At 56.6% G+C, this 12,802-nt stretch overlaps 1 protein-coding gene across 1 annotated transcript in view; it reads left to right on the top strand.

The window, feature by feature from the left end:
• The window catches only part of LOC140472830 (leukocyte receptor cluster member 8 homolog), a 35,618-nt gene extending 23,348 nt beyond the window's left edge, over positions 1 to 12,270 (top strand). The window contains exons 3-7 of the mRNA XM_072567526.1: positions 3,975 to 4,134; positions 7,112 to 7,228; positions 10,780 to 10,881; positions 11,347 to 11,575; positions 12,056 to 12,270. Coding sequence (XP_072423627.1) covers positions 3,975 to 4,134; positions 7,112 to 7,228; positions 10,780 to 10,881; positions 11,347 to 11,575; positions 12,056 to 12,255 — 808 coding nt within the window. The 3' untranslated portion in view covers positions 12,256 to 12,270. The remainder of the gene's footprint in view (positions 1 to 3,974; positions 4,135 to 7,111; positions 7,229 to 10,779; positions 10,882 to 11,346; positions 11,576 to 12,055) is intronic.
• Positions 12,271 to 12,802: the final 532 nt, after the last annotated feature.

Genomic DNA, 12,802 nt, shown 5'->3' on the forward strand with positions numbered 1-12,802 from the left:
ACCGACTGTCCCTGAGAGAGCTGTCTTTGTCAGCACCGACTGTCCCTGAGGGAGCTGCCTGTATCAGCACCGACTGTCCCTGTATCTGTCCCTGAGGGAGATGTCTGTGTCAGCACCGACTGTCCCTGTATCCCCCCCGAGGAAGCTGCGTGTATCAGCACCGACTGTCCCTGTATCTGTCCCTGAGGGAGCTGTCTGTGTCAGCACCGACTGTCCCTGTATCCCCCCCGAGGGAGCTGCCTGTATTAGCACCGACTATCCCTGTATCCCCCCCCACGGAGCTGTCTGTATCAGCACCGACTGTCCCTGTATCTGTCCCTGAGGGAGCTGTCTGTCAGCACCGACTGTCCCTGTACCCCACCCGAGGGAGCTGCCTGTATTAGCACCGACTGTCCCTGTGTCTGTCCCTGAGAGAACTGCCTGTGTCAGCACCGACTGTCCCTGAGAGAGCTGCCTGTGTCAGCACCGACTGTCCCTGTATCCCTCCCTGAGGGAGCTGTCTGTGTCAGCACCGACTGTCCCTGTATCCCTCCCTGAGGGAGCTGCCTGTGTCAGCACCGACTGTCCCTGTATCCCCCCCGAGTTAGCTGCCTGTATCAGCACCGACTGTCCCTGTATCTGTCCCTGAGAGAGCTGCCTGTGTCAGCACCGACTGTCCCTGAGAGAGCTGTCTTTGTCAGCACCGACTGTCCCTGAGGGAGCTGCCTGTATCAGCACCGACTGTCCCTGTATCTGTCCCTGAGGGAGCTGCCTGTATCAGCACCGACTGTCCCTGTATCTGTCCCTGAGGGAGCTGTCTGTGTCAGCACCGACTGTCCCTGTATCCCTCCCTGAGGGAGCTGTCTGTGTCAGCACCGACTGTCCCTGTATCCCTCCCTGAGGGAGCTGCCTGTGTCAGCACCGACTGTCCCTGTATCCCTCCCTGAGGGAGCTGTCTGTGTCAGCACCGACTGTCCCTGTATCTGTCCCTGAGAGAGCTGCCTGTGTCAGCACCGACTGTCCCTGTATCTGTCCCTGAGGGAGCTGCCTGTGTCAGCACCGACTGTCCCTGTATCTGTCCCTGAGAGAGCTGCCTGTAATAGCACCGACTGTCCCTGTATCCCTCCCTGAGGGAGCTGTCTGTGTCAGCACCGACTGTCCCTGAGGGAGCTGTCTGTGTCAGCACCGACTGTCCCTGTATCTCTCCCTGAGAGAGCTATCTGTGTCAGCACCGACTGTCCCTGTATCCCCCCCCCCGAGGGAGCTCCCTGTATCAGCACCGACTGTCCCTGAGGGAGCTGTCTGTATGATCACCGACTGTCCCTGTATCTGTCCCTGACCCTGAGGGAGCTGTCTGTATGATCACTGGCTGTCACTGAGAAAGCTGTCTGTGTCAGCACCGACTGTCCCTGTATCCCTCCCTGAGGGAGCTGCCTGTATTAGCACCGACTGTCCCTGAGGGAGCTGTCTGTATGATCACCGACTGTCCCTGTATCTGTCCCTGAGGGAGCTGCCTGTGTCAGCACCGACTGTCCCTGAGGGAGCTGCCTGTGTCAGCACCGACTGTCCCTGAGGGAGCTGCCTGTGTCAGCACCGACTGTCCCTGAGGGAGCTGTCTGTATGATCACCGACTGTCCCTGTATCTGTCCCTGAGGGAGCTGTCTGTGTCAGCACCGACTGTCCCTGTATCTGTCCCTGAGGGAGCTGTCTGTGTCAGCACCGACTGTCCCTGTATCCCTCCCTGAGGGAGCTGTCTGTGTCAGCACCGACTGTCCCTGTATCCCCCCCGAGGGAGCTGCCTGTATTAGCACCGACTATCCCTGTATCCCCCCCCACGGAGCTGTCTGTATCAGCACCGACTGTCCCTGTATCTGTCCCTGAGGGAGCTGTCTGTCAGCACCGACTGTCCCTGTACCCCACCCGAGGGAGCTGCCTGTATTAGCACCGACTGTCCCTGTGTCTGTCCCTGAGAGAACTGCCTGTGTCAGCACCGACTGTCCCTGAGAGAGCTGTCTGTGTCAGCACCGACTGTCCCTGTATCCCTCCCTGAGGGAGCTGTCTGTGTCAGCACCGACTGTCCCTGTATCCCTCCCTGAGGGAGCTGCCTGTGTCAGCACCGACTGTCCCTGTATCCCCCCCGAGTTAGCTGCCTGTATCAGCACCGACTGTCCCTGTATCTGTCCCTGAGAGAGCTGCCTGTGTCAGCACCGACTGTCCCTGAGAGAGCTGTCTTTGTCAGCACCGACTGTCCCTGAGGGAGCTGCCTGTATCAGCACCGACTGTCCCTGTATCTGTCCCTGAGGGAGCTGCCTGTATCAGCACCGACTGTCCCTGTATCTGTCCCTGAGGGAGCTGTCTGTGTCAGCACCGACTGTCCCTGTATCCCTCCCTGAGGGAGCTGTCTGTGTCAGCACCGACTGTCCCTGTATCCCTCCCTGAGGGAGCTGCCTGTGTCAGCACCGACTGTCCCTGTATCCCTCCCTGAGGGAGCTGTCTGTGTCAGCACCGACTGTCCCTGTATCTGTCCCTGAGAGAGCTGCCTGTGTCAGCACCGACTGTCCCTGTATCTGTCCCTGAGGGAGCTGCCTGTGTCAGCACCGACTGTCCCTGTATCTGTCCCTGAGAGAGCTGCCTGTAATAGCACCGACTGTCCCTGTATCCCTCCCTGAGGGAGCTGTCTGTGTCAGCACCGACTGTCCCTGAGGGAGCTGTCTGTGTCAGCACCGACTGTCCCTGTATCTCTCCCTGAGAGAGCTATCTGTGTCAGCACCGACTGTCCCTGTATCCCCCCCCCGAGGGAGCTCCCTGTATCAGCACCGACTGTCCCTGAGGGAGCTGTCTGTATGATCACCGACTGTCCCTGTATCTGTCCCTGACCCTGAGGGAGCTGTCTGTATGATCACTGGCTGTCACTGAGAAAGCTGTCTGTGTCAGCACCGACTGTCCCTGTATCCCTCCCTGAGGGAGCTGCCTGTATTAGCACCGACTGTCCCTGAGGGAGCTGTCTGTATGATCACCGACTGTCCCTGTATCTGTCCCTGAGGGAGCTGCCTGTGTCAGCACCGACTGTCCCTGAGGGAGCTGCCTGTGTCAGCACCGACTGTCCCTGAGGGAGCTGCCTGTGTCAGCACCGACTGTCCCTGAGGGAGCTGTCTGTATGATCACCGACTGTCCCTGTATCTGTCCCTGAGGGAGCTGTCTGTGTCAGCACCGACTGTCCCTGTATCTGTCCCTGAGAGCGCTGCCTGTGTCAGCACCGACTGTCCCTGTATCTGTACCTGAGAGAGCTGCCTCTGTCAGCACCGACTGTCCCTGTATCTGTCCCTGAGGGAGCTGTCTGTGTCAGCACCGACTCTCTCTGTATCTGTCCCTGAGGGAGCTGTCTGTGTCAGCACCGACTGTCCCTGAGGGAGCTGTCTGTATGATCACCGACTGTCCCTGTATCTGTCCCTGAGGGAGCTGCCTGTGTCAGCACCGACTGTCCCTGAGGGAGCTGCCTGTGTCAGCACCGACTGTCCCTGAGGGAGCTGTCTGTATGATCACCGACTGTCCCTGTATCTGTCCCTGAGGGAGCTGCCTCTGTCAGCACCAACTGTCCCTGTATCCCCCCCGAGGGAGCTGTCTGTGTCAGCACCGACTGTCCCTGAGGGAGCTGTCTGTATGATCACCGACTGTCCCTGTATCTGTCCCTGAGGGAGCTGCCTGTGTCAGCACCGACTGTCCCTGAGAGAGCTGTCTGTGTCAGCACCGACTGTCCCTGTATCCCTCCCTGAGGGAGCTGTCTGTATCAGCACCAACTGTCCCTGTATCTGTCCCTGAGGGAGCTGCTGGTGTCAGCACCGACTGTCCCTGTGGGGGAGTGGTACCTGCTGGTGAAGTGTTTGGCGCGGGGCGGTTGCTCAGCAACACTGAACAGTTGCACATGAGGGGGATGGTTCTCCCGTCGCTTCAGCTGGTGCGGACTGACCCTCCTGCTGTTGCGTTCCTCTCTCCAGGGCCCAGCAGTACAGCTGCAGCGGCAGTGCGTCGGGAGCGGAGAATTCCGGGAAGCCGGAGAACCCAGAATGGGAGAAAGCGAGGCAGGCGCTGGCCAGTATCCACAAGGCCAGCTCGCAGTCCGGGACAGGCAACAACTCCGGGCAAGGGGGCACGCAGGTAATCGGCTCAGCTCTCCCCCTGTCCCTGTCAGCTCCAGGGTCACATTCACTCACTCACACTTACCGGGCCCTGGACATAGGGGTACCCAGGTAATCAGCTCAGCTCTTCCCCCTGTCCCTGTAGGCTCCAGGGTCACACTCACTCACTCACACTCACCAGTATGGCAGGCTGGTGAGACTGAGCTGGTTTGCGGCGAATGGGACAATTCACTGTGGCTTGGGCAGGGCAGGGCCAGGGGATTACACGATGGAGAGTGGGATCCTGGGAAGGAAGTGTGGCGGCAGGTGGATGAAGTGATGGGGTGGTATGGTGGCTCAGTGGTTAGCACTGCTGCTTCGTAGTCCCAGGAACCCGGCTTCAACTCCAGCCTCTGGGCAGACTGTCTGTGGGCAGTTTATACCTTTTCCCGGCGTCTGCGTGGATTTCCTGTGTCTGCTCCCGTGATGCAGGAATGTGCAGGTTAGGATGGGGATTGGCCGTGTTAAATTACCCATAGTGCCCTGGGATGTGCAGGTTCGGGTGGGGATTGACCGTGCTAAATTACCCATAGTGCCCAGGGATGTACAGGTTAGGGTAGGATTGGCCGTGCTAAGTTACCCATAGTGCCCAGGGATGTGCAGGTTAGGGTAGGATTGGCCATGTTAAATTACCCATAGTGCCCAGGGGTGTGCCGTTTGGGTGCATTAGTCAGGATTAAATGCAGAGTAATAGGGGAGGGGGACTGGGTCTCAATGAGTTACCCTTTGGAGGATGGGTGTGGGCCTTTTGAGCCGAAGGGAAGTTCGGACTTTCTTGGAAGTTTGCTTCGCAGGTAGGGAAGGTGTTTAGTGAGCTTGTCTTCATTGCTCAGTCCTTTGATTACAGAAGTTGGGAAGTCGTGCTGAGGTTGTGCAGGCCATTGGTGAGGCCTCTCCTAGAGTACTGCGTCCTGTTTTGGTCACCCATTAACAGGAAGGATAGTATTAAGCTGGACAGGGTTCAGAAGAGATTTCGCAGGACGTTGCTGGGACTGGAAGGTTTGATTTATCGCGAAAGTCTGGCACTTCTTTCCTTCGAGCGTAGTAGGAGGTTGAGAGGAGACGTTGATAATATAACGGCGGGGGGGTGGGGTATAGACCGAGACAGTAGCAAGTGTCATTTCCTCAGGATGGGATATCTGTAGACCAGGAGGCACGTTCAGAAGGTGGGAGGAGAGAAATGGACGGAAGGACATGGGGCCGAATTGTTGTCCGCAGAGTGTGGTTTGGGTGTGGAATGAACTTCCTGAGGAGGTGATCGATGTGAATACAGTTACAACATTTAAAAGACATTCCGATAGGTCCCTAAATAGGCAGGTGTTGGAGGGTTAGGGACCAGGAGCCGGCAGGTGGGACGAGTTTAGTTCGGGGAGCTATGTTCGGCACGGACGAGTTGGGCCAAGGGGTTCTGTTTCCGCGATGTCTGACTCTTGTGTATCGTCGGTTCGGCCATTCGGCGAGAGTGGGTGCAGTTCTGGGGTCCGCGTCGTGGGAGGGACCCGCTCGCCCTGGGGCCGGGTGCAGAGGGAGATTTACCAGGGTGTTGTGTCGGGGGTCGGAGAGAGATTGGACAGACTGTGGTTGTTTCCCTGAGGGAGAGAGTGAGGGGACATAATGGGCGCAATGATGAGGGGGTGGGGGGGTAGATAGTGTAGACAGGAAGAAATGTTTCCCCCTTGAAGGAGGGATCAATGACCTGGGGGAGGGGCATTGATTGAAGGTAAGAAACAGGAGGTTCAGAGGGGAATGTGAGGGAATACATTTTCACCCAGGGGGTGGTGGGGAATCTGGAACTCACTGCCTGTAAGGGAGGGAGAGGCAGAAATCCTCATCACATCGAAGGAGGATTTAGATGTGCACTTGCGATGCGAAGGCCAGTGATCACCTTGATGGCACTGTTGGCCCCCTGTAGTCCGTCAGGAAATTGAGGAGTCGATGTGTTGGGAGATGGCGGGTATCTGTCCGAACAACGGAGTCGGAACGCTGGGGGGGAGTTCAACATTTTCCAACTTCGCGTGGGCTGGCCGCAGCGATCAGGGCTTGCTGGGAGAGGAATTTATCAAATTGGGTGTGGGTGTGTGTGTGGGTGGAGGAGCAAAATCTGACCGTCCCTTGGGAAATACAGGATAGACGGTTCGGATAAAGCAAATCCCTGGAGAGGGGAAGGCTGGAGGGAGTACACCGAAAAGGGAAATTGGGAGAGCCCCGTTTGCCAAAGCGAAGGTGATCAATGGGCCGAGGAGTGGCGGGTGGAGTTGAGTTCAGATCACGGCGTGTTGTTGCATTTCGGCGAGACAGACCCGATACGTGGCGTTTGGCCCACTCGCCCCGGCGTTGGGCAGAGTCCAGGAGCTGGGCCGGCCTGTGCTGGCTGTCGGTCGGGTCGCTTTTGGGGGACTGCGTTCAGTTCTGGTCACCCTGCCACAGGAAGGGTTAGCACCAAATTGGAGAGGGGCTCGGCAAAGACTTACTGGCGTGCGGTTGCGTCTGGAGGGGTCAGAGTAATCGGGTGAAACTGGAAAGGCTGGGGCTCTCTCCCCTGGAGCCATCGGAGGGGAGGAGGGGTGACCTTCTACAGAGATTTGATAAAATCACGTGGGGTGGGGTAAATAGCTGAGGGTCGGGGAGCCCAAAACTGAAGGGGAAAAGTTCCTGAGGCGCACCATTCTCCCCCAGAGGGTGGCACGTGCGAGCTGGTAAAGGAGCTGTCAGAGGCTGGCACATTGAAAAGGCAATTGATGAGGGACAGGGTTCGGAAGGGCTTTTGAGGGATGTCGGGGGCTACATGGGACTCGGTCAGCGTGGCCGAGACAGGTCGAAGGGTCTGTTTCCCTGCCGTTGGTGACTGGGAGACAGGATAAGAGACGGTCAGGTGATGGTTGCTGGCCAGCACGGCCTGGACGGGTGGAAGGGCCTGGCAGGCTCCTAATGCCCTTGTGTTTCTGATTTGCCCACAGAGTGCCCAGTACCTGGCGCAGCAGACAGACCCGGCTGCAATGCAGCAGTATTATCAGCAGTGGTACCAGCAGTACAGTTATAACTACTCTTACCCCTACTACAGCCCCTACCAGATGGTGAGTACCAGTCTATCCCGGTCACCGGTTCCTCCGGCAGTGGGGTGGGCCAGCGGCCAGGGTGTCAGGGAAATGGGGCGGTACACTGGGTCACTGAGAGAAAAACATGAGGTACGAAGGTAAACTGGCCAATAATATAAAGGAGGATAGTCAAAGGTTTTTTAGGTATGTGAAAGGCAAAAAAATGGTTAGGACTAAAATTGGGCCCTTGAAGACAGAAACAGGGGAATATATTACGGGGAACAAAGAAATGGCAGAAGAATTGAATTGGTACTTCAGATCTGTGTTCACTGGGGAAGACAATCTCCCTGAGGTAACAGTGGCTGAAGGACCTGAACTGAAGGGAATTTATATTTGCCAGGATTTGGTGTTGGGGAGACTGTTAGGTCTGAAGGTTGATAAGTCTCCGGGACCTGATGGTCTACATCCCAGGGTACTGAAGGAGTTGGCTCGAGAAATCGTGGATGCGTTGGTGATTATTTTCCAGAGTTCGATAGATTCGGGATCAGTTCCTGAGGATTGGAGGGTGGCTAATGTTGTACCACTTTTTAAGAAAGGTGGGAGAGAGAGAAAGCAGGAAATTATAGACCAGTTAGTCTGACCTCAGTGGGGGAAAGATGCTGGAGTCAATTATAAAGGATGAAATTACGACACATCTGGATAGTAGTAACAGGATAGGTCAGAGTCAGCATGGATTTATGAAAGGGAAATCATGCTTGACTAATCTTCTGGAATCTTTTGAAGATGTAACTCTGAAGATGGACGAGGGAGATCCAGTAGATGTAGTATACCTGCACTTTAAGAAAGCTTTTGATAAAGTCCCACATCGGAGGTTAGTGAGTAAAATTAGGGCGCATGGTACTGGGGGCAAAGTACTAACTTGGATTGAAAGTTGGTTGGCTGACAGGAAACAAAGAGTAGTGATAAACGGCTCCATTTCGGAATGGCAGGTGGTGACCAGTGGGTACCGCAGGGATCAGTGCTGGGACCGCAGCTTTTTACAATATATGTAAATGGTATAGAAGATGGTATTAGTAATAACATTAGCAAATTTGTTGATGATACTAAGCTGGGTGGCAGGGTGAAATGTGATGAGGATGTTAGGAGATTACAGGGTGACCTGGACAGGTTAGGTAAGTGCGGTAAAAACAATGACTGCAGATGCTGGAAACTAGATTCTGGATTAGTGGTGCTGGAAGAGCACAGCAGTTCAGGCAGCATCCAAGAAGCTTCGAAATTGACGTTTCGGGCAAAAGTCCTTCATCAGGAATAAAGGCAGTGAGCCTGAAGCGTGGAGAGATAAGCTAGAGGAGGGTCGGGTGGGGAGAAAGTAGCATAGAGTACATTAGGTGAGTGGGGGAGGGGATGAAGGTGATAGGTCAGGGAGGAGAGGGTGGAGTGGATAGGTGGAAAAGGAGATAGGCAGGTAGGACAAGTCCGGACAAGTCATGGAGACAGTGACTGAGCTGGAAGTTTAGAACTAGGGTGAGGTGGGGGAAGGGGAAATGAGGAAGCTGTTGAAGTCCACATTGATGCCCTGGGGTTGAAGTGTTCCGAGGTGAAAGATGAGGCGTTCTTCCTCCAGTCGTCTGGTGGTGAGGGAGCGGCGGTGAAGGAGGGTCAGGACCTCCATGTCCTCGGCAGAGTGGGAGGGGGAGTTGAAATGTTGGGCCACGGGGCGGTGTGGTTGATTGGTGCGGGTGTCTCGGAGATGTTCCCTAAAGCGCTCTGCTAGGAGGCGCCCAGTCTCCCCAATGTAGAGGAGACCGCATCGGGAGCAACGGATACAATAAATTATATTAGTGGATGTGCAAGGAAAACTTTGATGGATGTGGAAGGCTCCTTTAGGGCCTTGGATAGAGGTGAGGGAGGAGGTGTGGGCACAGGTTTTACAGTTCCTGCAGTGGCAGGGGAAGGTGCCAGGATGGGAGGGTGGGTCGTAGGGGGGGTGTGGACCTGACCAGGTAGTCACGGAGGGAACGGTCTTTGTGGAAGGTGGAAAGGGGGGGGGGGGGAGGGAAATATATCCCTGGTGGTGGGGTCTGTTTGGAGGTGGTGGAAATGTTGTTGGATGATTTATGGTTAGGTGAGTGGTCAGATGCATGGCAGATGCAGTTAATGTTGATAAATGTATGGTTATCCACTTTGGTGGCAAGAACAGGAAGACAGATTACTACCTAAATGGAATCAATTTAGGTAAAGGAGCAGTACAGAGAGATCTGGGTGTTCTTGTGCACCAGTCAATGAAGGTAAGCAGGTAGGTACAGCAGGTAGTGAAGAAGGCTAATAGCATGCTGGCCTTCATAACAAGAGGGATTGAGTATAGAAGCAAAGAGGTTCTTCTGCAGCTGTACAGGGCCCTGGTGAGACCACACCTGGAGTATTGTGTGCGGTTCTGGTCTCCAAATTTGAGGAAAGACATTCTGGCTATTGAGGGAGTGCAGCGTAGGTTCACGAGGTCAATTCCTGGAATGGCGGGATTACCTTACACTGAAAGACTGGAGCAACTGGGCTTGTATACCCTTGAGTTTAGAAGACTGAGAGGGGATCTGATTGAGACAGATAAGATTATTAAAGGATTGAACACTCTGGAGGCAGCAAACATGTTTCCGTTGATGGGGGAGTGCCGAACCAGAGGACACAGCTTAAAAATACGGGGTAGACCATTTAGGACAGAGATGAGGAGAAACTTCTTCACCCAGAGAGTGGTGGCTGTGTGGAATGCTCCGCCCTAGAGGGCAGTGGGGCCCAGTCTCTGGATTCATTTAAGAAAGAGTTGGATAGAGCTCTCAAGGATAGTGGAATCAAGGGTTATGGAGATAAGGCTGGAACAGGATACAGATTAAGGATGATCAGCCATGATCATATTGAATGGTGGTGCAGGCTCGAAGGGCAGAATGGCCTCCTGCACCTATTGTCATCCGTGCGGTGCAGTCCCTTGGAAAGCGGCTGGTGTCTGTGCACGCGTGCCCACTGGTAGCATCCTTGTCAAGTGTCCATCCCTCACTCCTCACTCCTTTCTCTCCACGCTTGTGACACTGTCAGAGTGTCTCTCTCACCCTCTCTTGCGCGCTCTCGCTCAACTCCCCACACTATCAGAATTTCTGTCTCGTGTTCACTCTCTCTCCCTCGTGCGCTCTCTCTTCCTCATTCCCACGTGCTCTCTCTTCCTCCCACGCGCACTCTTGGCCTCCCTCCCTTCCTCCCGCGCGCTCTTGGGCCCCCCCCCCTTCCTCGAGCGCGCTCTCGGCCCCCCCCCCCCCCCCCCCCCCCCCCCTTCCTTGCGCGCGCTCTCGGCCCCCCCCCTTCCTTGCGCGCGCTCTCGGCCCCCCCCCCTTCCTTGCGCGCGCTCTTGGCCCCCCCCCCTTCCTCGCGCGCGCTCTCGGCCCCCCCCCCCCTTCCTCGCGCGCGCGCTCTCGGCGAGGCAGTGTTGTGGAGCTGGTGTGGTGTCACTGACTATTATGCACGGAATGGCCAGCCTTGCCGTGTATGCCCGGTGTTGAGTGCCGCGCGGCCTGGTTTTCACCCCTTCTCCTCCTGTGTTGTTACAGAACATGTATTCGGGTTACCAGGGCCAGTATAACGTGGGGTCCTCCTACCCAGCAGCACAGCAGGGCCAGCAAGCTACACAGCACAGCAATAACCGCACACAGGTACGTGTCCTTCACCCGTACCCGCTTCTGTATCTCATTCGCACACACTCGGGCTCACATTTGCTGTCACACTCTGAGACGCTTGCTCACTCACTTTCTTGCACATGCTGGCACTGTCACACGCTCTCGCAATTCTCGTGGGGAGAGGGTAGGGGGGGCAAAGGAAGGGGCAGGAGGGTTGAGAGCGGGATGTTAGGGGAAACCGTTTTCGCCCAGAGGCTGTGGGACACTCTGCCTCGTGTGAGGGTGGGAGAGACACGAACAGCCTCGGCGCGTCGTCGAAGGATTTTAAGGGCCCCCTTGCAACGTGGCGGGGGAAAGAGGTGGGTCTGCAGAACAGGGCGCTGGCTGGTCCTGGGGAGAGGTGAGGGTGTGGTGGTGGTGGGGGGGGGAGGTGGGCAGCGCTAAACGGTGACGATGCTGACGTGGATCTCTCTGTGTCGCCCCGTGCCCCACCCCCTGCAGCCTCCCGTTCCCGGTCTGGAGGATAGCCTGGCCTACCCGGGCTCGCAGCAGGTCCAGGGAGCATCCCCTCAGCAGCAGCAACAACAGCAGCAGCAGCAGAAACACAGCGCAGCAGGAGGTGCAGCGACCAACCACTCGCAACAGCAGCAGCAGCAACAACAGGCTCCATACCCCGACTCTGGGGGGGGCAAAGGCAAGAAAGGGCAGCAGCTATGGCAGCGGATGAAACGTAAGGAGATCGCAGACACCCTGACGGTGGGGTCTCCCAGGGTGGGGGGGGGGGGGGGGGGTGGGTGTCTGATCGAGGGTTTGGGGAAGGAACAGGGGCCTGCTGTTTACAGCGCTCTAACAGTCCCCCCCCCCCATCCTGGGCTCGGTTTGACGGGACGTCTCTCGGTCTGTGGGGGTGTGTGTGTGTGTCCATTCTGTCGGGGGTTTGTGGGTGTGAGGGTTTGGGGGAAGGAACAGGGGCCTGCTGTTTACAGCGCTCTAACAGTCCCCCCCCCCCCCCCCATCCTGGGCTCGGTGTGACGGGGCGTCTCTCGGTCTGTGTGTGTGTGTGTGTGTGTGTCCCCGTCCTGTCGGGGGTTTGTGGGTGTGAGGGTTTGGGGAAGGCACAGGGCCTGCTGTTTACAGCGCTCTAACAGTCCTCCCCCTCCCCCCATCCTGGGCTCGGTGTGACGGGGCGTCTCTCGGTCTGTGTTTGCAGAGGCATCGGGCAGCGGCGGCAGCGTCAAGTTCAACATCTCCAAGCGCCCGTACCCCGTCAGCAGTCAGAGCTTCGGAGGGACAGCAGAACAGGGCGTGCCCAACTTCCCTGAGTCTGACAGGTACCTGAACCCTGGACCGACTTACCACGACCACCGGTCTTCACCTGGTGTCAGTTCAGACCCTGCGGCGGGTGTTTAACCAAATCCAAAAGTGCTGGAGAAACTCGGCAGTGTCTGTGCAGAGAGAGCAGAGCTGGGGCCCTGGGCACAGTCCCCCTTCTTCAGAATTACAGCCGTGCGGAGGGTTCGCCGAACCCAACACATTAACTCTCCCTGCTCCCCACAGATGCTGCAGAACCTCCCGTGTGCATTTTTGCTTAATTCCCATCCAGCGATTTTTTTTTTTTTTGGCGTGGTGTTTCTGACTTGCCGCAGTTTCCGCAAGGATAGGCCGGGGGCTGTTTTCCCTGGAGCGTCGGAGGCGGAGGGGTGACCCTTCTGGAGGTTGATAAAATTCCAAGGGGCATGGATAGGATAAATATACAAGGTGGGGGGGGGGGGGGGTAGTCCAGAATTAGAGGGGCATAGGTTCAGGGTGAGAGGGGAAAGATATATAAAAGAGACCTGGGTCAGGGGAGGGGAGGGGTGGAGGTGGAGGCAGGGAGTCCAGGACCTGGGGCCCATGGTCTATAGGAAGCAGGCTGAGACTGAGGGTGGGGGGGAGTTGTGGGGGTCAGCCTGTGGAT

The sequence above is a fragment of the Chiloscyllium punctatum genome, unplaced genomic scaffold, assembly GCF_047496795.1.
Source record: "Chiloscyllium punctatum isolate Juve2018m unplaced genomic scaffold, sChiPun1.3 scaffold_461, whole genome shotgun sequence".
Classification (NCBI taxonomy): domain Eukaryota; kingdom Metazoa; phylum Chordata; class Chondrichthyes; order Orectolobiformes; family Hemiscylliidae; genus Chiloscyllium; species Chiloscyllium punctatum.